Source organism: Crocodylus porosus, unplaced genomic scaffold (genome assembly GCF_001723895.1).
Source record: "Crocodylus porosus isolate Cpor-Errol unplaced genomic scaffold, CroPor_comp1, whole genome shotgun sequence".
Classification (NCBI taxonomy): Eukaryota; Metazoa; Chordata; order Crocodylia; family Crocodylidae; genus Crocodylus; species Crocodylus porosus.
The window spans coordinates 34,885,693-34,907,811 of NW_017728948.1; the positions used below are offsets into that span (position 1 = coordinate 34,885,693).

At 42.5% G+C, this 22,119-nt stretch overlaps 1 protein-coding gene across 1 annotated transcript in view; it reads left to right on the forward strand.

Annotated features, from left to right (window-relative positions):
• The window catches only part of TBC1D19 (TBC1 domain family member 19), a 104,900-nt gene that overhangs the window by 28,525 nt on the left and 54,256 nt on the right, over positions 1–22,119 (forward strand). Inside the window, exons 5-9 of the mRNA XM_019553301.1 lie at positions 8,478–8,552; positions 9,639–9,702; positions 10,640–10,686; positions 16,361–16,471; positions 19,070–19,142. Coding sequence (XP_019408846.1) covers positions 8,478–8,552; positions 9,639–9,702; positions 10,640–10,686; positions 16,361–16,471; positions 19,070–19,142 — 370 coding nt within the window. The remainder of the gene's footprint in view (positions 1–8,477; positions 8,553–9,638; positions 9,703–10,639; positions 10,687–16,360; positions 16,472–19,069; positions 19,143–22,119) is intronic.

Consider the following 22,119-nt stretch of genomic DNA (forward strand, 5'->3'; position numbering starts at 1 on the left):
CTGCCCATGGCTTGCTCCTTACCAGCTGTTTCCCACTTTAAAGGGGAAAATCCAGGTTTTTCTGTGTTTTTCTGCACAAAACAGAAAACCAGATTCCTGACTATAACATTATTTCAGAAGTTATTAAGGAACTTGTTCTATCTATTTTGTCAAATTCTTGCTTATTCCAGTGCTGGTTCTTGCTTATCTTACTTGACTGTCCTTTGTTTTAGGTTGATAGTACAATGGAGCAGATGCTCTTAATGCTTTTGTCTCATACAGTAACAAACCAGCACTTAAGAAAAATGATGTTTGGTCAGTCCATTTACTAATAGTGAAATGAATATTGTTTTTCTGATATCTGCTGAATGGTATGTATATAGACTTAAACTGATGTGTATTGATTTCATCGTTTTGAAAGTATATATAAGGAGCCCTGCAAAACTCTAGAACTCTCGTTCATTGCTGAACAACAAGAAAGATTTCTATACCTCCCTGCCTTTCTGCTATCTGATATCACCAGGGAAGGAATACTGCCTGATCTGCACAGCAAAGAGCAACTCACAAAGAGACTCTTGTGGACCCAGAGGGACAGATTTCCATCTTCAGCTTCCTATGTGCAAAAATGAAGTTTACTTCTTACATATGGGGACTTTTTACCATCTTTAATTTTCCCTGAGCCTGATGAAGGGTGTGTGAGCCCGAAAGCTTGCAGAAAAAGAATTTTTTTTGTGATTTCTTAGTTGGTCTAATAAAAGGTATCATCTCTGAACCAAGAGTTCTAGAGTTTTGCATTTCTTTTTGTCTCAGACCAACACGGCTACCAAATGCATCCCTATAAGAAGTCTTAATATTTTATGTTTTTTAGCTCTGCTTAAAAAATGTGATAGCTACTTGACTACAGTAAGCATCAATGAGAAAGTTAGGGTTACCATATTTCCAGCATCAAAAAAGAGGACACCTGGGAGGGGGCGGAGGGAGGGACATATGATTGTGAGGGGGGCAGCGATTATACTTGTGCCCTGCCTCTGCCCCTCACTCCTGACCTGCAGCCCACTGCTCCCAGCCCTTCCAGTGCTCCCACACTCTGAACCTGCCTCCCCTGCCCCCCAGCTCTGCTGATGCCCCTCACTCCCAATCTGCAGACCCCCACCCCCCACCAGTCCTGCTGCCCAAGCAGCTCCCATGTTGTACACACACACTCGCTCTCTCATGCTCGCTCTCCCTCTCTCTCCCTGGCTTGCCTGGGCCTCCACAGGGAGCATGTGACCCCTGACAGCCAATCACCTTGCCCACTGCTCCCAGGCCCAAGCAGCCAGCCTGGGAGAGCAGAGGAAGAGGGAAAAAACCCTGGACGTTTGCTCTTATTTTAAAAACCAGCCTGGATGCAGCACAGGGGGAGAAAAAAGAGGACGTGTCTGGGAAAAACCAGATGTATGGTAACCCTATAATTGACTTCTTTCATTTGTTTGTCTATGATTGGAGCGCATTTCCTGAATCAATCCCCTTTTATTTCCTTAAAATACGATTAAAATGCAAACTCCAGCCCACTCCATAGGGTAGTGCTAAGAAATGGAAGCAACTGAAAAACTAAAGCAAAAACAAATCCGTGTAATAATTCAGTGAAACAATATCACTGACTTAAGTTGAATACCCATCTACTTACTGAGATGTGATCCTTGTAAGTCTTAGTCCAGCAACGTGGTAAGCATTCTTGGGGCTTTTTTCAAAGCCCAAAGATCGTAATGGGCATTGTTTTGCAGGGTTTTTTTTATTAACTTAAAGGGAATTTTAATCTAGTCCCTCCTAAAATGCTCAGTGCCTTCAGCTCCCCTTGATTTAAATATTAGTTGATGGTTGTTATCACTTTGAAAAAGATCTTATTTTGTAGGATCATGCTTTAATTCCTAATGCTGCAAATATCTCTGCATTTATTGGGTCTATTTCTACCTGTATAAATTGAACAAAGGCATTCTTTTTGTATGATTGGGCCCTTAAGGTGTAAGCTCTGAGCAGGAGACAGTGTGTTTAATCAGTCTAAAAATACTTGCACGTTTGTCACTATTTAAGTGATACCCCCAATAAAGTAAGGTCTGTTAGTGTACAAGTTTAGGTTTTGTTTACCAGACAAAAGAAACAACACTTTCTGTCTTGTGGGAATGAAACCCCTTAGAATAACTAGTTTTTATGTTAGAAATGATGAAAAAGTATTAAAAAGCGAGGATACATCCACCTAGTCTGTTTTGTAAGCTAACTGTGTTGACCTAAAAATCATATCCCCATGAACAAAATTGAAGCTTTCTAGTTTATTTTTGTTTTCCCAGGTGATACAGGCAACATTTTAAGTTGTTTCTGTGAGAACTAAAATGTTATTTAAATTTTTAATTTTTTTACCTTGACTGCCTTACTGTGCCATGACATGCAAGTTGGAAATGTATATTTTGATACCATTACTAAATTTTGTCCAGCTGGAAAAATCTTACTATTGCTAATACACATCTTATTTAAGTTTTACTGTACAGGTATATTGTTTAAAATAATTTTTATTTTAGTCACAATCTGGCATGTGCTTGAGTTTCTTGAGCATGTAATAAATCTGCCTTCATTTCAAAGCCAGCATGTACAGTCTGCAAGGAAAGAAGTAGTAGTATAAAACAGTATCATCATACCAGTTTTGAAAAGACTTCAAAAACCTGAGGAAAGATTCAGTTAAATATCATTATTTAAGAATTTTTCCTGATACTAAACATTTAATAGTTCAAACCCTTTCTGTGCCCAACACAGTTTCATTCTCTGGTTATTATGCAATAAGCTGTAGTTTCCATACTGTATTGGAAAAGGAGAACTGCTTCTCAGGAGTGGAAAGCAGGTTGAAGGGAAGGGAAATGTATGATGTGAATAATTTCTGAGGCTCTTTTTCCCAGTTTGTTTCTCAGCTGGAGAATAATAGTCATTTCCTAGTGTGTGTGTCTGTATCCGGTAAATAAGACTTTTTCCTGTCAGTGACTTGAGGTATATTGTTGAGCACGTTACTCAGCTGCAAAATACCTCCAGTCTGAGCAAGTTGTATTCATTACCATAAATTCAGAATTCACCACTGCTTTTGTATGGCTGGTGTAGATACAGAACAGCAACTATAATTTTACATGCTGATGGTTGAGCAAGTTAGTTGCATCAGGAGCAACAGGGTGTATTGCTGTGACACCTCCTTCATATTTGTGGCTTGGGCATTGAGTCACTTTGTGTTCCATGATCTGGCCTGTTCACTGAAAGACATCAAGTAGTACTTGTGAAATATGAGTTAAAATGAATTTCTGTATCCTAAGCTATAGCACATTTCCGTTTGCTTTTATCAGGTAAAGAACACTCCTCCTGGCAGTTGACCAAGTCTTCTGAGCTACTTAAGCTCTAGAATTATAACTTAAATTTGTGGCTCTGGAGTTAACAGTGAAGAGTTTAGTTCTAGATTTATCTAACAGTGGCAACTGATTTTTTTCTAATTTGCTCCATTCTTTTTGGTACCTGCCTGGCAGAACCTCCTTTGTAATAAAACATTCCAAATCTTAATGTTGGGTATTTATCTGTATCTTTCAGTGATGCCCAAGAATTTGTACAATCCTTATCAGTTAATTCTTTGCCCCGGACTTCGCAGAGGTACACAAGTGCGGGCAGGGAGGGAGGGAGGTATATGCGCGAGTATCAGCGTTCTGGTGAATTCAGGTACTTTAATTTTTAAAAAGCTTTTTCTTATCTATTAATTATCAATTTCATTGGTTTATTCCTGTGAAAAATAAACTAGTATAAAACATTTCTGCTTCCATCTGGGGAGTTGAATAAATACATTAATTGTCACAGTGTCAGGCATGCTCGTGAAAAGTTCTAGGGCTTCCCAAAGTAATTGCTTCTTATAAGCCCAGTTTTGCTATTTCTGTTGAAGTGGCTTAATAGCTTCTTTTGGGGACATTTTCTTTCACATTGAACCATTTTCTATGTTGGGAAATTAATGTTCACCAAATTAGCCTTCTGAGCAGCCCTTTTCAGGATCTTAGTCCTAAAGGAATAATTTTTCCCACTTACAGAAATCTTTGATGCAGGTGGTGGTGTCCAGTGTTGGTCTCAGTCTGTCCGTTATTGCTTGGGTAGCAGTTAAGAGCAGGTGTGATTCATAGGAGGTGCACATAGGTGCATGTGCACCCCCTGAGTGTGGCAGTGCACCCCCTACAACAAAGCAGTGGCCGCTCACCATGCTGTCTTCGACACTGCCAGTGGCATCTGCAGGCGGTCCACGATCCCCACTGTTCGCCGCCAATGCTGCTGGCGGCAACTGCAGGTGGTTCGCCATCCCTGGTTGGCACTCGCCACCCCACCACCACCATCCCCTGCTGCCAGCCGCGCCAGCGGCATCTGCGGGAGCTCCTCCGCTTACTACTGCCAGGCCCCCACCACTGCTGCTGTGCTCCTGCTGCCACTGTGCCCCAGCTCCTGGGACACACATGATTCATGGTTAAAAGCACTTTGTGTTCATGGTTAAGAGCACCTGGCTGTCTAAAGTATTTTTTTTTGGTGCTGTTGTGTCTTTCCTGGAATTATTTTTGAATTTGCTTTCAGTAACGGCACTTTTTCATCTAAAGGAAAGGAACTGCAGTTTGTCTTTTGGGCCATCTTATTCCTTTTAGTTTATAGCAGCATAGGTCCTTCTTTGTTCTTCTTATGCCTTTCAATTCACACTTTTTCTTTCTTCTCATGTCTTTCAATTTTAAATCAGTCAATACTTAAACACCAGATTTGATTGGAAAAATGGATTAGATTTTTACTAATTACCCTGTCTCCTTGCTGATTGATCTGAATTCAGACCAGGTGCCCAATGTACTAGGTCAGGGGTTGTCAACTCGGGGTACACATATCCCCAGGGGTACTTAGAAAGGTCTTTGCAGGCGGGCGGAGATGGAGCACACCCCAAGGCACAGTGGCATCTCCCCTGGCACATTCACCTCTTACCCGGGGGAGGGACGCACCGGGTTCTGCCAGCCCCACGTGGCACATTGCGGCATCTCATCTCCCTGCCCCCCATTCCAGTTCACTCTCCTGATTGGCCGCTGGGCTGCCACCCTCAGCCAGTAGCAGTGGCAGCTGCCATGTGCGAGCTCTCCCTCAGTTTAGCCCCCCTTCCCAGTGCTGCTGCTATGCGCACATGCCCCCAGATCTGCACGCAGGGTAGGCTGGGGCTGCACCGGGCTGTTCCCAGAGGGTGGGGCTGGGCCATGTTGTGCTCGGTGCAGCAGTGCTGGAAGGGCGGTTTGGGGGCTACGGCAAATTCTGGATGGGTTGCAGCCCTCCTGTAGCTCCCTCCCAGTGCCATTGCTGCCGCCTGGCCCAGTCCCCACTGGGAAGAGTCTGGCGCTGCCCCGGCCCTAGCCCGCCCTGCATGCAGATACGGGTGTGTGCGCCTCCCTGGGTGTGCATGGCTCAGTCCCAGAAGAGCCTTTTTGTTTGCCCTTCCCTCCTGCCTCTGCACCCACTTGTCAACTCCCCTCTCCCATTTCTCCCACTTTCCCTGCAGCTGCTGCTCCTACCTCTCGCTCTCCAGCTCCAGCTCTGGTAGGGCTCCAAATTGGTAGTGCCAGTGCCAGCAGCAAAGTTCCAGGCTTTGGCTTGAGTTGCTGTCACTGCAACAGCTGTTACTGGGCTGGAGTCACCACTTGCTCTGTGCCCTAGGCTGGAGCTGGAGGGTAAATGACTGGGGAGGGAGAGGGTCTGGTGGGGCAGGCAGATGAGGGTGCAGCCACATGGCCCTCTGCCAGCTTGAGGGTTTCTAACTGAGCTCAAGGTGTAGCTTCAGCAGTGTTAGCTCCAGAGGTCACTGGTTCAGTTAGTAATGTTGGCCAACATAATGTTTGCCACAATAAACTTACCGCATTCTGTGCTTCAGCATGTGACACCACTTCCTGTGTGGCAGGAGATCTCTGCAAAAAATCTCTTGAAAGGCTGTAGGGAAAGGCTTTTCTCCTAGTACAAATGTAACACCTGTCCATGGCCTCTATTGGTTTGGTCTATTCAAGTGAAGATGAAGAGGTAACTTGATTGTAGTCTGTAAATCCCTGCGGTGAACAGATTTCTAAGGGTGGATTTGTAATATAGCAGAAAAAGTCATAAAGAGAACTGATAGTTGGAAAGAAGTTTGTCAAATTCAGGTCTGGAAATAAGGTACACATTTTATCACTGAGGGTCATAACCATTGGACAAAACATTTCCAAGGCATGTGGTTGTTTATCTAAACTTGATGTTTTAAGATCAAGACTAGGAGCCTTTCTAAATGAGATCAGTAGCTCAGACGGAACTTCTGGGCTTGATACAGAAACTGTTTATAACCTTCACTAGATGGGAAGCCAGACTTGATGATTATAATTAACCTTTATAGCTATGAGTCTATGAATTTGTGACTTGACTTATGAGAGAGATATCTTATTTTTTATTGAATGTGTTTTTTCCAGTGCTTGGAGTAGTTTGTTACTGTATAAGGGAATCAATTGTATAACAGCATATGCCTACAAGAAACTAGCTAATGAATGCAAGCTGGAGTGTAGATTTAAAACAAAAACAAAGTTGATTATATCAGTGTTATTCAGTTCTCCCACACTTTATTCATTGTTCATCAGCTTAAATTGCAGTAGTTTTCATCAGAAACTTTTCTTTGTTTTTAAGATCATGGACACCAGCTAGCTCACAGTGGAGGTTAGAGCAGACAAATAATAAAAATATGAACTGTATTCAAAATTGAAGCAAGGGGCTTCAGCTAAAGCCTAAGGAAGTCTGTAGGAATCTTTTCATTCATTTGGATGGGGTTTGGATAGGCTTCCAAGAAAATGTAGAGAACATTAAAACTATATGTGAAGTTTCTCCCATAAAATTATTAAGACTATGGGTGCTTACAAGCATTGCGATTCTATTGATAGAATCGTAGAAACCTGAGGTGTAAGAACATTCACATGGCTTCTACTGGACCAACAATAGCACACATAGTAGAAAAATCTGCTACCTACAGTAAGGTAGAAGCAGCGCACTGTAGTGTTTCTACTGGGGAAACAAATGCTTGTACACTTAATCTACTGATAGGAGCTGCTGTGTCACCGTCTGACTTCCCATCATGCATCGCTTAACTGTCTCCTTTCCCCGCTTCCCCTCCACTGCCACCATGGAGATGGTGTATGGCTCAGGGTGGACTCCACTGCTCCAGATGAGGACCTGGCAAACCCCTCCCCCTGACTGCCTTGAGACTAAGTCAGGGGCCCAGCCCTTTTCTCCAGTCCCATGCTGTGCTCCAGAGCTGCAGGGAGATGCAGTGGAGTAGAAGCAGCTGTATTCCCTTCACATGACCCAGAACTCCAAACCTAAAAACCAACTCTCAAAGATATCTAGACCCTCCCCCCCCCCGCAAGCCTTTTACCCATATCCAAAGACTCCCCTGTACCATTACTGATGTGAACAGGTCTAAGCAAAGCTCTACTTTTGCATGAACTGGTTGCAGTGTTTCATGTTGGGGGAGGAGGGTGACAGACTGGTTCAGGAGGTGACCTGGGGCAGTTCAGGGCTTGCGTAGATGTGTCCAGGCCAGTTTGGGCTGGCAGGAAGGTGGCCTGAGGCAAATAGGGCTTGGATGGGTATGGCCAGCCTAGTTTGGGCAGACAGGGAGGTGACCCAGGTAAGTTTGTATGGACCCCAAATGGCTAACAGTACATAAAAAATATACCAGGAAAGAGAAATGAGGGAAAATAAGTTTCTGTAGGATTGTAGTCCCAGATGATGTATAGTGACACAATTTCATTAACTTCAGTTGGACCAGATCCACAGTTGGGAAATAATTTATCACAAAAAATTGAAAGTTTCTTATATTTGTTACAGAAATTTGATTGCTCTTCTTGTTCTCTTCTTTATTGAGGGTACTGTCTACTTTTATTTTTATCTCTTATATAAAAACTTTTCTGAGCAGTGCTTTAGATCTAATACTGCCAAATCCCTAGAGCTGCTTAGTCTTTAAGAATTGGAGTTTCCTGAAATATTGTTAGAGAAGGGAGATTTTCTTGCAGTTTGTGTGTATCACAAAGGCTGAATTGAGACATTTATTTATACAGTTCACCTCCCTGAGACAGCAGTATTTCTGAAAAAAGTAATGAGGTATCAGGAGGAAAAAGGCTGCATAGAAGTATCTGTGAAGTACTTTTTGGAGGACTTATGATAAACAATCTAATTTTTTAGTACATTGTTACTTTACTGTGTAGAGAAGTTTCACATTGTATAATGGAAAGATCTACTGTGTTCACAAACCATGTAAATAATTGTCCAAACCCACAGACCTTTTTGGCAGATATAAAATATTTTAGTCATATTTATACATGTGCCTTAATAAAGTGTTTGTTGATTAGGCTGCTATATGTTTAAAACAAAAATTGGTTAGGGGGAAGGAGCTGTTCTGTGTTGATTTAAGTGATCATGTCTTTCAGGGAAGCTGGGAGAAGCGAATTCTGAAGAGCCTGAATAGCATGTGCACAGAACTCAGTATCCCATTAGCGCAGAAGGTACTGGGTCTTGAACTTCTTTTCTAATGTGAATTTACTATTTGTGAAAAGCTTCATCTTGATATATTTGGAAACATAGTTTCCTGATTATGCCAGTATTTCTCATTTGCTTACCTTTGCACATCCCATGGATATCGGGATAGTATCTTCTAGGGAAAAGCACATTGCACAGTTAGAGTTGAGATGTGTCTTCATCCGTATGTTTTGGCTATGCTCTGAAGGTGCCAGCACCAACATAAAGTTCTAGGTTCATCTTTCTCCTTTGGTATTCGTCCTACATTAGCTGTACAAAGCAGGAACTATCAACGGTAAATCTTCAACAGGTTGATAAAAAGTACAAATTAAGGTTAGGAAACCAAATCTTGTTTTTCATGATGTACAAAGATTGTGACTCATTTGGCATAGATGATTGAGCACCATGGCATCCTATCATGGCCAATGAGGGCCAGAGTTAATTGGGCAACCCAGGAGCAAAAGGCTAGGGATTTATGGTATCCCTTTGTTATCTATGTTTCATTGTTTTGGTTTTTTTGTATGCATTTACAGAGATTTTATATCTAAATACACCAAAATAGGTGCATATGTATTATAGGGCAAATAATCTCTGCCTTTCTTCCCTGGAAGTCCTCATGAGTAGCAGAGCTGTTGTGGTTCACTGTGCAAGACAATAGAGAAGGTTGTGGGGAGGAATAGGTATATTTCTGCATTATCTGTATGTGCAAACTGAGCTAACACTTCAGAATTCTGGCAGCATGTAGAAAGAATCTGGCATTTGGGCAGAGAGGTTCGAAGGAGTGGTCAGTAAATCCTCAACACAAGGAACTGACAGCCAGACAACCCTAAGATACTGCGCAGCTGCAGAGTGCCTGCACATAGAATTACTCCATGGCCATTGTTGGGGATTTCATCTATGCCTTGGTTGTAGTTGTGGCAGTAGAGAGAATAGGTCCTCAGGCCAGTGTGAACTTACAAACTGAGAAATAAAAAAGTCTCTAATGGGTGTTTGTTTTTCATTCAGGTTTGACTGGGCATATTTCAGATTTTTGGTTAATTCATATTGCCATTTTATGTTTTTGTGACTTACAGCGACCCGTAAGTGAGCAAAAAGAACTTCTTAATAAATGGAATGAAATGGGAACTGATGAGCCAGGTACATTATATTAACTTTAAGTGCATTTTTGCATGTTAACAAAACAATTACATATCTATCTCCATAATTAACAGTTAGAGATTATAGTAATGTCTATTTTAAAGGAAATTAATACTTGTCTTTTTTTCTCATAATGTATTTTCTTAACTGCAAGAAGGAACATAGCTAATTACTATACAAGAATGACAGTTTCATGGTTTGCTAGTAAGTGATTCTTTTAGTACCAAACAGGACTTGAAGCAAACAACAAATCCTAAATATATGTGCTCTCCATTTCTTTGTATAAGATGAATAGTGACCTTAAAGTGTTTTTGTGATCTGAACTGCAATTTCCTGGCACAGTAATTTACTGCACTAGGCAGAAGAAAGTAAAGGGATGGTGAATCTTTACTTCACAATCACTTGGAATCTGTTTTATGGTGCTATACTTTAAGTATGTTAAAAATAAGGTATGTTAAGTCTGTTAAAAGAATAATACAATGTTTTCCACACTCTAAAATAAAATATCAGTGCATCAGTTTGTCTTTTAATAATTGTTTGATAAGAATTTTTATAAAATAATGTAGAAATCTGATTGCTGTGCATGACATTGGGTAATAATTCTGTTATTTTGATGTGAATTTTTAATATAACTGCCCATAAATATGTCATTGTCATGTACCGTGCATTACATCCAGAGGTGGGCAATTATTTTGGGCGGAGGGCCGCTTACTGAGTTTTAGCAAGCCATTGAGGTCCGCATGACAGGCAGCCAGGGGCAGATAAATATTAATTTTCTAAATTTTTTAGGGGCCCTGCGGGTCAGATATAATGGCCTGGTGGGTCGCCCACGGGCCGCATTTTGTCCACTCCTGCATTACATCATAATTGGAAAAAAGTATATGCATAGTCAAACTTTATACAATTTTAATTTAAATTTTCATCTTGTTAATTTCAGATCTAAGTCTTTTCCGACCAGTATATGCACCTAAAGATTTTCTTGAGGTAAGCACTCATGCAACAACTAACCAGCTATTCGTTGCATTCATTATCGCCAGTTATGTGAAGTAAGTATGAATGGCAAGTCTTCAACTGATTGAAACACTGTAACAGGGAGCTAGAGGCTTCTGTTACTTTAGGAGAGAAACTCACTCCCCAGAACTATCTGTATGGCCCGCAGGTGCAAATAATTGCCTGTCCAGGCGGTTGAAGGCAGCTGAACTTTGGATAGCTGCAGGAGAAGGCAGGGGTGGGCAATTATTTGGACCCGCGGGCTGCATAGGCAGTTCTGGGGAGCTGCCACAGGCTGGTCAGTACCCCTTTCCTCCTGCAGTAGCTTGGAGCCCGTGCACCCTGCAGCTGCTCCCCACCACTACCAACAGCGCAGAGCCCCAGCCCCGATCCCGGTGCACACCAACTTCGGACCTACCTCGGCCGGAGAGGACCAGCTGGAACCTATGCACATATCTCCAGTCTGGCTTGTCCTGCGCCTGCTCCAGACCACCTGCCTACACTGAGCAGTGGCAGGGGCCCCTCCTCCCTCACCACTGCCAGGCCCCTCTTGCTGCAGCCGCCCAGGGCCTGTGCCTGGTCTTCTCTGCAGCTCTTCTCCGCTGCCATTACCACCACCTCCGGGCCACCCAGTGGGGCAGCAGTGGCAGTGCAGAGGAGCTGCAGGACAGGCTGGGCTTCAGGAGCCTGCTGCAAGAAGGGCCTGGCAGCGACAAAGGGGAGGGGCTGTTTTTCCCCCATGCCACCTCTGCTGCTCAGTGTAGGAGGGCAAGTCTGAAATAGGTGTGGGGTGGGGCAGGCTTGGGGTTGCGTTTGTGGTTCCCCGCCAGTACCACAGGGCTGGGGTTAGTGACAGTGGCAGCCAGAAGGAGCCACTAGTGTCTGGGCTGCCCAAAAAGGCAGTTGAGCTGCACAGCCGCCCCAGCCCTGCTGTGTGCCCAGGGAGTGGTGGGACATGCTGTGGGCTGGACAGCAGCTGGGTCAGCAGGACTGAGGGACCTGCTGCAGGCTGGACAGAGTCCCTCTGTAGGTTGGATCTGGGCTGTGGGATGTATCTTGCCCACCCCTGCTGTAAGCACTTACTGTGTGGCTAGCTGCCTAGCAATATGACAGTAGGGCAGAGCCCTAGGTAGGGAGGAGGGGAATAACTGCAGCTTAGCCTGAGAAATAGCAGTAAACTGCTCATTAAGTCAAAGGGATACACCTATGGCTGTTCAGGGAAACACCTGACGGGAGTCATCCAGGGGATACAAGTCTGGATTCCTGAGGCTGAGGGCAGTACTACCCTGAACTCTGCCAGTCCTGAACTCTGCCAGAAGAGCTCCTGGCAGCCTCGACCAGCAAGGAGCAGAAGCTGCAGGCCAGGTCAGATACTCCCAAGGGCTAAGAGAGCCAGTGAGTGGGGACAGGTCATTGGTAGCTGTATGGTGACCCCCAGGAGGGCTTTGAGTCCTTTAGTTTGAAATGATGGTTTTCATTTCTGTTTTAATATTTAAAATAGAGAACCAGGTTATGACTAGGGGAGGATTGGAGGCCATGTACTAGGGTACCTGGAATGATCAGGGATTGAAGCCCTGCAAAGGGTGAGGGAGAGCGTGAGTGAGACAGGGGCATGCCAGAGCTGAGAGGTCCAGCATCTGTGCCTGAAAAGCGGTAGACAAGACGCAGGCTAGAGCTGAGAGGGCCAGAGCCTGCACTCTGAGAGGCACAGCAGAGGAGAGGTTGAGACTCAGAAGCTGGACCAGAGGAAGTGGGCCTAGGCTAGAAGTGTACAGCCAGAGCAACCAGTGGGCTAAGGCCAAGGGGGCTGAAGCCTGTACAGGTTGGGGAAGAGACATAAACGTGACTAAGGGGGAGGTTGGAGGTCATGATTAAGAACTTTAAGGCTTAATTAGGTCCAGTAGAGCCACAGGGGGTGACCAGTGGCTCCAAGTAGCGCCAGCTGGAGACCACTGGTAGATCTGTCGGGGCACAAGAAACAACCGCAGAGAACTGTGGAGTTCTGATTAGTGGGCAGAGGGTATAGATGCCACGAGAGGTCAGTTTGGTTGGTTAGACATTGGAGAACACTCAGGACTCGGGGGCAGCTTCCCAATCAATATCAAAACAGCATCGAGATGTGGCAGGAAAGATAAATTGGGTAAGTTATATAAACTACCAGGAGTGCAGGCAAGATTAAGGTGCCCCTAGGTAGCACCATGGCCACTGCAGGGCCCATCCCGTCACAAACTCAAATTAAGGTTTTTTGAAAAAGGATAAAGCAAGAGTGTAGGCCAGGAGTCAGCAACCTTTTACAAGCTTCAGGCCAGAACAGTCCAGCTCTGGATCAGTGTGGGCTTGGCTGGCATTGGTGTATCAGCAATGGGGAGCTTTCCCTATGCTTATTTTGGGGCTAGGCACCAGAGCTGTGCTTCCACCACTGCTGTTTCTTGCAGCCCCTGGTTCCCTGTCTCTCATAGGGAGCTGCCACTGCTTCTCTCTGCTCCTGAATACCCACACCAGATGGCCAGCACTGCTCAAAGCTGCCTGGCCCTGGTGCAATAAGCTAGAAGCTAATCCCATGATGAGGAATGGGAGTTGGGGGAAGTGTTAGCACTGCTGGCACAGCTCCTAGCAGTTTGTCTTCAGCCTGGGTACAGGCAAAACCCTCTGGCACTGCTACATGGCTGAAACAACCCAGCCTGCATTGGACTAAAACTGGAAGGGAAGAAGTGGTAGCAGCATGGGTGTGGCTGGAAGCTACCCAGCCCCAGCACAGATCCTCACTGCTTGACCCTGGCGAAGCTCTTTAGCTCCATGGGCCAGATCCAGCTTGTGAGCTATATGTTGCCAGCCCCCAGTGTAGATAGCTGTATCAAATGTATTGGTATCAAAAGATAGTAGAATAAGTTGCTGTAATGCAAGCTGCAGTACAGCTACAGCTTGAACTCTGTTACATTCAAGGTCAATGTTAGGGTGTTTTAGCCAATTTATATATAACTACAGAACTGTGCAGAATAGTTTGATACAATTGATGTTCACTCCCAAGATGTAGCTTTTAAGGTGGTTAAAAGGTGCATTTGTCTGTATCCTGGCTTAGCAGAAATTTTTGACTATTAAGGGATGACATAAAGAACTTTCTTTAAAAGAATAGATAGTCCCTTTTGGATAAATTTCCCAAATCATTAAGCAAATGTCTAAACTAATGAACTGATAAAAATAAACTTTTAACTGTATTAAATTTAACCTCCCATTATTTATTGAATGTTCCTAAACTTTGAAGACTATGAAGTTCCTTTTGAACAAAAAGAGTTTAATGTTTAGAAAAACATCAGCTCAAAATGTCATGTTAACTTTTACTAATCAAGGATTGGATGCTGTCTAGGGTGAGATGTCAGGTAATTTCAGGTGTCTCCAAGTTATAATAAACAAATTTATATAGAGCCAAAAAAAGGAACACAGGGTATCCCCTAATGGCTGGAAATATTTAAGACCTTTTTATATGACTAAGACAACAAAGCTGAAAGTAAAAATAAAAATACTACTGAATCTTTGAGGCCAGGGTTTTGTTGTTGTTGTTCTGAATGGTTCACAATATTGAATGCCTTAGCGTAACCAAAAATGGAACTCCAGATACAATCCATAGTATGCTGCGAAATGCAAATTGCTGGTGGTTTGTTAGTGATATAGTACAATGCTATGACTTTAGATGGAAAATATAACATGGAAAAACAGTTCTGTGTAATACTCTGTCTTTTGTTGGTTCTAGAAAGGCTTGCTTCATCTTTGACAGTGCAGGACTAGAATTAGTCTAGTCTAATTGCAAATGCGAAGTCTAATGACACACAAATCATTACTAGTAAATTCAGTATTTTGACCTCATTCAATATGAATTTATTGAAAATAAGTCATTTTATAGTCATATGTAAGATATGTAACTTTTCCTTGAAAAGATGTGAACTATTTTAGGTTTTCAAATCATAACCTCATGCTGTGAAATTAAAAGTGAAGTATTCTAATTTGTATATATGAAATTAATTAAACACACAGCCCAGCTTCTCTTGTTCATATAACTGATTATACAAATTGTATTTTTTAAATTTTAATGATTCCAGATGCCATAATTGTTCAAAGTATTACATTATAAATTTAATATTTATATGCAGTTTAGACCAAGTAAATCTGACTTGCGTTTTAATCTTATAAAATAAGCATTGAAATTGTGTTTACTTTCTTCTTAGCTTTTCTTGTTCACTTGTGTCTCCCATTTCCCACGATCTTTGTCATTTCCCATGCTAAACATTTTAACTTAGAGTCTGGCAAAGTGACTAGTCCCATGGGAGTCGAGAACTGTGCACATATATTTATGTTATTTGCTTAAATTATGTGGATGTTGGGAAGTTTTGAAGAAATCTCTGTAGGACTTGAACCTTATTTATTTGTCTTTTAAAATTCATATATGTACTTTTTCAAGTCAAAGTCATGTATGGAAAAGAATCCTCTGGCCACAGTTTGGAAAAAAATAGGGAAACCATTTACTAAATTGAAGCTGATATCCCTTCAGTATTCTTGGGGAATTTCTCTTCATGAACTTATAAGTGAATTCAGGAAAGATCTTGGTAAGATCCAAGGGCTCCTTGACAGCTGGCCATTAAAATACCAAAATATATGGTGATTCAAAAATGCAAGGAACCTTGATTGGGATGTATAAAATTGTTTGTAAAGCTATGGTTCTAATGCTTTCTGGTTTGCTCTTGTTTTTATTTTCAGTATTAGAATAACAGCTATAAGGTCTATATGTAGAGGGTTTTTGTGGGGAGGTTTTTTTTAAATTTTTTAATTTTATTTTTAATTGAAAGGAAAGGTACTGTGTTTATTCACAAAACACGCACCTTTTTTCTAGAAATCAGCTCTCCAAAATTGAGGTACAGGTCTCAAGATGATTGAATTTATTTTTTCTGGATTAGAAGCATTAAGACACTATGTTACAAAATGGCTGCCAGCTTCTTTCTCAACAAGCAAACAGGAGGGGTAGAGTCCACTGCTAACCCTTCCACAGTTGTTCTCAGCTGGCTTGCTGAGAGAGGCTGGCAGCTTTTTGGCAACAAGCCTCCCCATGAAAAAAAATCTCTATGTTGTGACTCTGGAAAAATCCTGTATTTTTTCTCTGCAGAGTCTTTCAAAAACAAGGTGCGTGTCTTATTGGCAGGGTGTGGTATGCAAGAAAATACAGGCACTGTGGCATAGTTTTTTGGCAAGTGGCAGATGCTTTAGCAGTGCAGTTGTGGAATTTATGCAATCCTAGGTATAAAAATACAGATTTCAACATTGTACTTTCAACATTGAATTCAGAGCACTAAAAAGGGTACTGTTAGTTTTCATGTAGTTTTTGAAAGGGATAATCAATGCATATAGTATGACTTAAATTTGCAAAAATGATTTGTGATTTCCACTGCCTAAATTTTGGGCCTAGAGAATCAAAGCAAAAAGTCTTTGGAAACTCAAGATCTTTTTATAATTTTTGTAACTGCCCTTACAAAATTAACAGAATTAATTCTGAAAATTTAAATCTACATCCAGCAGCTACAGTCATTGATGCTTTCATGCCTAATGGACAGTTTGTGATGTTGTCATCTTAACCACGTTGTAAATTTAAGTATCATACACAACGAATTTCATATTTTTAAAGGTGCTGATGAACCTCCGCAATCCAAATTATGAAAATGGGGATCAACCTAGTTCTAGAAATCACTTGGGTCTAATTCAAGTACCTTTAAAAGTTAAAGATATTCCTGAACTGGTGAGTATCAATTTTATAAAATAAATTTCTTAAACTGACTAATCAATAAGCTAATAGACAGTAGGAAAGAATAAAGTGATATATTTTTAACATAAAGATGAATGAAGAAATAGCTTGGTAAATAGAATACTGGGTCTGGAAAAGACTTATGAAAGGAATTATTTAATTAAAAAGGAGCCCTGATTAAAAATTGAATAAATTGCCTATATGGAAAATTTTTGTCTGTCCACCACAATTGGTGATTGGTTTATGCTTGGAGATGTTGGTATTTTTTTTTTTTCAAATGCAATTTCCTTAATAATACAATTGTGAATATTTATATTATATACATGAATAATTTATTCTTTTTCGATCATATTAAAGTCTTAGCCTCGATTTAAGGCTTGTGCTAATTGCTTCCAAGCATTTATAATACATTATGTTAAAAGAAACAAAGACTCTCCTTCACTGGGCATCCCTTTCCCTTTATATTGGGAGGTGCTGTAAGTAGATATCACTTTGTGGTGATGACTGTGAACCAAATTTTCTGATGCCCCCTTGGGCTACACAAGTATTCAGGGTGAAATGTATCATTGCAGACCCCAAATATGGCCAGTAGAGAATTTTCGATGTGTAGTAGAAAAGTCTGCTACCATGTCTACACAGGGTGGTAGAGCCAGGGGTGGGCAAAGTCCAGCTCATGACAAACTCCATTTCCCAGCAGCCCCTGTCTGTGTCGCTGTGGCCAACTTCCATGTAGACCCAAAGAGTGGTGGTGCTGTGACAGTGTGGGGCCTGGGTTTCCATGGAGACTGGCCTCAGCAGGAGCTGGTTCAGGGCTGGGATCTCGTGGCAGTGCCAGTGTGGTCTGGAGCTGGGGCAGAGCTGTGATCCACTGTCTGTATGCCCCGGGCAGGGGGGTGTGCAGTTCTGCCCCAGCTCTAGACCAAGCTGTCACCACTGCAAGATCCCAGGTCCAGCCCTGGAGCAGCTCCCTGCCCAGCCCTGCTGATGGGGCTGGTCTCCATGGAAACCCTGACCCTGCGCTGTCATGGTGCTGCTGTTACTGGGGTCTCTAGCGATGTTGTCAGATCTGCCATTTTGCCCACTTCTGGGGTAGAGGATAATGCAGGGGTGGGGGAAATATGGCCTGCAGGCCAAATCCAGCCTGCCATTCCATTCTATCCAGCTTGGATAAAAAAAATTAGAAAATTTAATATTTATCTGCTCCTGGCTGCCTGTCAAAGATGACAGGAGCCAGGGGCAGTAGGACTCAGGGAGAGCTGGCAGGAGCTAGCAACAAGGCCAGCCCAGGCCAGCCCTGTCCCACCCCTAACCCCCTCCTACTCCCACCCCCCAACTGGAAGCCTTTCCCTGCCACAGCTTTCACTGCTTCCCTGCATGCCTGCTGGCCCCCAGCACCACGTGGCCCCTGGCTGCATCACTAGACTGCAGGAACATGGGGCCTGCACTGATACCCTGGGGCCAGGAGCGGGAGGGGCGTGTGTGTGTGTGTGTATATTCACAGGGCAAGTTCCACACACACATCCCACCATACACATGTCCTCACACCCCCTCACACACCCTAGCCACTCTCCCCTTGCAGACAATCCCCCACAAACCCCATACCCACCCACACCCAATATATCCAAACATATACCCACATGCTCCCACACCCCACACCCACACCCTTCCCCACATGCCCACAGTTCTCCACAAACCTATACCCACCCCCTATTTCCCCCATAACCCCACAGTATACAAGAGTAAGACTTCATTTTAACCTATTGTGCAATCACCTCTATGTGCAGTACACAAACACATGTAAATTGGGACAAAATATTTTTTAAAATCAAATCAATGAATGTTGTAGATGTTCAATTTAAAAAAAATTTTTTTTAGAATATTATTTGGTATTTTTCTGTTCTGAGATGGGAAAACCACTTGGTGAAAGGTGTACTCCCAGGGGCAGGGAGAGGGACTTCTGGTGGCAAAGGTTGGGGGTTAGGGGTGGGACTCCCAGTCCCAAGATGGCGACCAGGGGGTGGGGCACCTGTCAGGGCCTGGGGCTACCATGTGGCCCTTGACAGCTTGGTTAGCGGCCCTCCACTGAAAATAATTGCCCTCCCCTGGGATGATGTGTTATGGCATTTGAAGGACACAATGTGTACCAGAGAAGGAAGGAAAGGGGCATGTTTGACCAGAACAGTATTAAGCTAGAGTAGAGCACTGCCATCATATCCCTGAGAGACTTGATGCTTGTAGAGTAACTTGTCTCTGTGACTGGGGGTAAAAATGAACTAGAGCTTCATAACCCTGTCTTCAGGGACCCTATTCTCTGCTACATCCAAGTATAGTTCAGATGTAAATTGAGAATCAGGGAGTATAACCTGAAAGGTTTTTCTTTGTTAGATTAGGATTTACTCCAAGACATTTGTCTTGTTTTAAAAACACTATACTTTTTTTTATATATATAAAGATGTAGTTGGATTGGGGATGGTAAAATGTTGCATTTAGTTTATTTTTAATTTTTTTTGCAGTAAACCTTTAAAGAAGGGAATCACTCTTATGGTTTATTGGTGATGTGTGTTTTAATTCTTTAGCTGTACTTTTTTCCAGAAAGAATACTTTGGTGAACTAGGCTTGAATACAGGACAACTGGGCATTGATGATTCTGCACAGGTACCACCTGGTTAGTGTGCTTTAGTTATTTAAGATTGAAAAGGAATATTAAAGTATTTGTTTTTCTGAAATCCTGAATTTCGTGAAAAATATTAAAACTTGAGTAATACTCAAGCCATTTTTATAATTTTTCCATTGTAAACATAATCATGTCAGTGTGGAACAAATAGTTATCTAATAGGCTATGGCAGGGATGTCAAAGATGGGACCAGTTGGTGGAATCAGGTTTTTGAGACTCCTGGAGGAACCATAAATTTGCCAATTGGGTGAATGGGGATGAGGCATGCTGCTGAAATCAGGGGTCTGGAGACCGTTGGGGATGTGTTTTGGCAGTGGTGGGGCCACCAATGGCTGTGTTCACCCCTGTGTCTCTCTGACAGTGCTTGTCCAGCTGCTGGAGGTAAATCCAGATCCAGCCTACAAGGTTCCTTGCTTACTGAATCCTGCCCAGAGAGGCAAAGTGGATTTGACACCCCTGGTCCAAGAGTATAGACAGATATGTTAATTGTATCATTATCAAAAGATACCCATGCAGGGAGAGCCATTCTAACATTAACCTTGCTTTATTTAGGGTCTGAGTTAAAGCAGTTCAGCTGACTTGTTTTGCTACATGATCATGTAGATAACAGTTACAACGTAACAGCTGCTGTATGGTTCAGAGTAGCGGCTCCCCTCTCCTTTCAAAGCAGCGAAAATTTGTGTTTGTCCTTACCCTAAGACGGTTGAACTGAAAATGGATACCATTGTAAATGTGAAGAACTTGAGATGAATGACGATGAGCACCTGCAATTCCTATCAATTTCTGATAGTTTCAGGTTTAGCTGAGAGTACAAAACTGTGTGCCACAAAAACCTTCAGAAACCTGTTGTGGGTAAGCCGTTCACTCAAAAGTAAAGCTGTGCTGCCACAGGACAGTTGGGTAAAGCCCCAGAATCTTTGTAATTTCTCTCTTTGCAAAAGCATTATAGAAAACCTTACATCCTCACTGAGGCATTGGGTAGTCAGCAGCACCTCTAATCTGTTGCTCTCTGGCAGAAGCTACAACCATTGAGGCACTGAACCTCTGGACTTGGTCTGGCCTTTGGACTCCGTCTCAGTGGTCTGAAGGGGGGATGGTAGATTTAGGCAGCCTCCCCTCCTCTGTATTAGGCGTATGTGTTGAAAGTCTTTGTGTGAAGGTCACATGACTCTTTAAAGGGGATAAAGAACCTGAGGCATCTACCAAGGTTTACAAGCAGCCTTATGAGGAAGGTCCTAGGAAAGGGGGGCCAAAAAAGCCATGTCCCAACCTATTCTGTGCTGGCCGAAGTGAAATAAAATGACTTGCATGTTGGAACGTTCAGACTCCGACCCCTGGATTCTATTTGGACTCTGATTTATGGAACATGGCACTGCTAAACTATGAATTGGTTAGACTTAGAATTGACATTGCTGCTTATCAGAAATGTGGCTCTGAGATGCAGGTTCTAGCTAAGAGAATGACTGCATTGTATGCTGGCATAGTGAGTCAGCAGGGGAGAGAAGAAAGCATGGAGTGGCCTTTGCAATTAGAAACAGCTTATCTTCCTATGAAAGCCCCATTGCTGTATCTGGTCGACCCATGATGCTTAGTGCATGCAGAAAATGGCTTCATCTCATTGTTTAGTGTCATTGTGCCTGCTCTTCAAGATAGAAATGAAGACACGAATTTTTTCTATCAACAACTTGAAGAGATTAGGAAAACTCATAGAAATGAGACCATTATAATACTTGGTGACTTCAATGCAAGAGTTGGATGTAGATTTTAGAATTGGCTTGGTGTTTTGGGTAAACATGGAATTGGTAATATGAATGGAGATGGTCAGTGAATGTTAGAACTCTGCAAGTCAAAATCTGTGTGATTACCAACACCTACTTCCCTGGGAAACTTACAAGAAAGATATCATGGGAACATCCAAGATCAGGACACTGACACCAATTAGATTTTGTACTGACTAGGTGAAACCACCTGAAATAAATCCTGCACATGAGATATTATCACATTGCTGACTTTGACACTGACCATGCCTTAGGCCGCTGCGAAGTCAGAATTAAAGCCAAAAAGATCCACCATAACAAAACTACCAGTTTTCCTCAGATTGACTTCAGACAAACTAAAGAAAGATTCAGACTATTTAATTATGAAGTTGTGAAAGCAAGATTACCTAACAACTCAGCCACCAAGGCTTGGGAAAGCTTAAAAGTTAACATGTACAATGCTGCTGTAACAATGCTTGGCAAAAAATGTAAATTTGCAGTCTGGTTTGAAGAGTGCTCTGAAACCCTTCTACCACTGGTTGAGAACAAAAGGACAGCATTAACCATCTACAAAAAATCTCCCAGCACCATGACCCTGGAAAATCTGAGAGAGGCTCAAGAGAAGTGCAAAAAGAAGCTAAGAGGTGCACCCAAGATTTTTGGCTGAAATTGTGGTGATGTTCAAAAAAGCAGCTGATACAAGTGATAGCTGTGGAATGTACAAAGGCATCAAATGAGCAACTGGTCCAGTCAAGAAGAAAACAGCTCCGCTGAAGGACTTAAACACAAATGTCATTGCTGATTAAACAAAAACAGCTTGAACGTTGGATTGAACACTATGGAATTGTATACTCCGGGGAGACTGAAATCAAATGCAAAGAGCTCAAAGGATTGCCACAGTTCTAAGTTATGATGGATTTAGACAATGAGTCTACATTAGAATTGCAGAAAGCTATTAAAATGATCCCTGGGAAGAAGGCATTTGGCAATGACTGCTTGCCTGCTGAAATCTACAAATTTGTTGAAGTACTTTGAAAGCTCCGTGAAATTTTACTGCTCTGTTGGAAAGAGGAAGTGGTACCGCAAGATTTCAAAGACACTCAGTTTGTACAATTATACAAAAACAAAGGGGATAGAAATGACTGTAACAACTATAGAAGCTTTTCCCTGTTGAACATCATTGGAAAAGTTGTCACTCGCATTGTGATCTC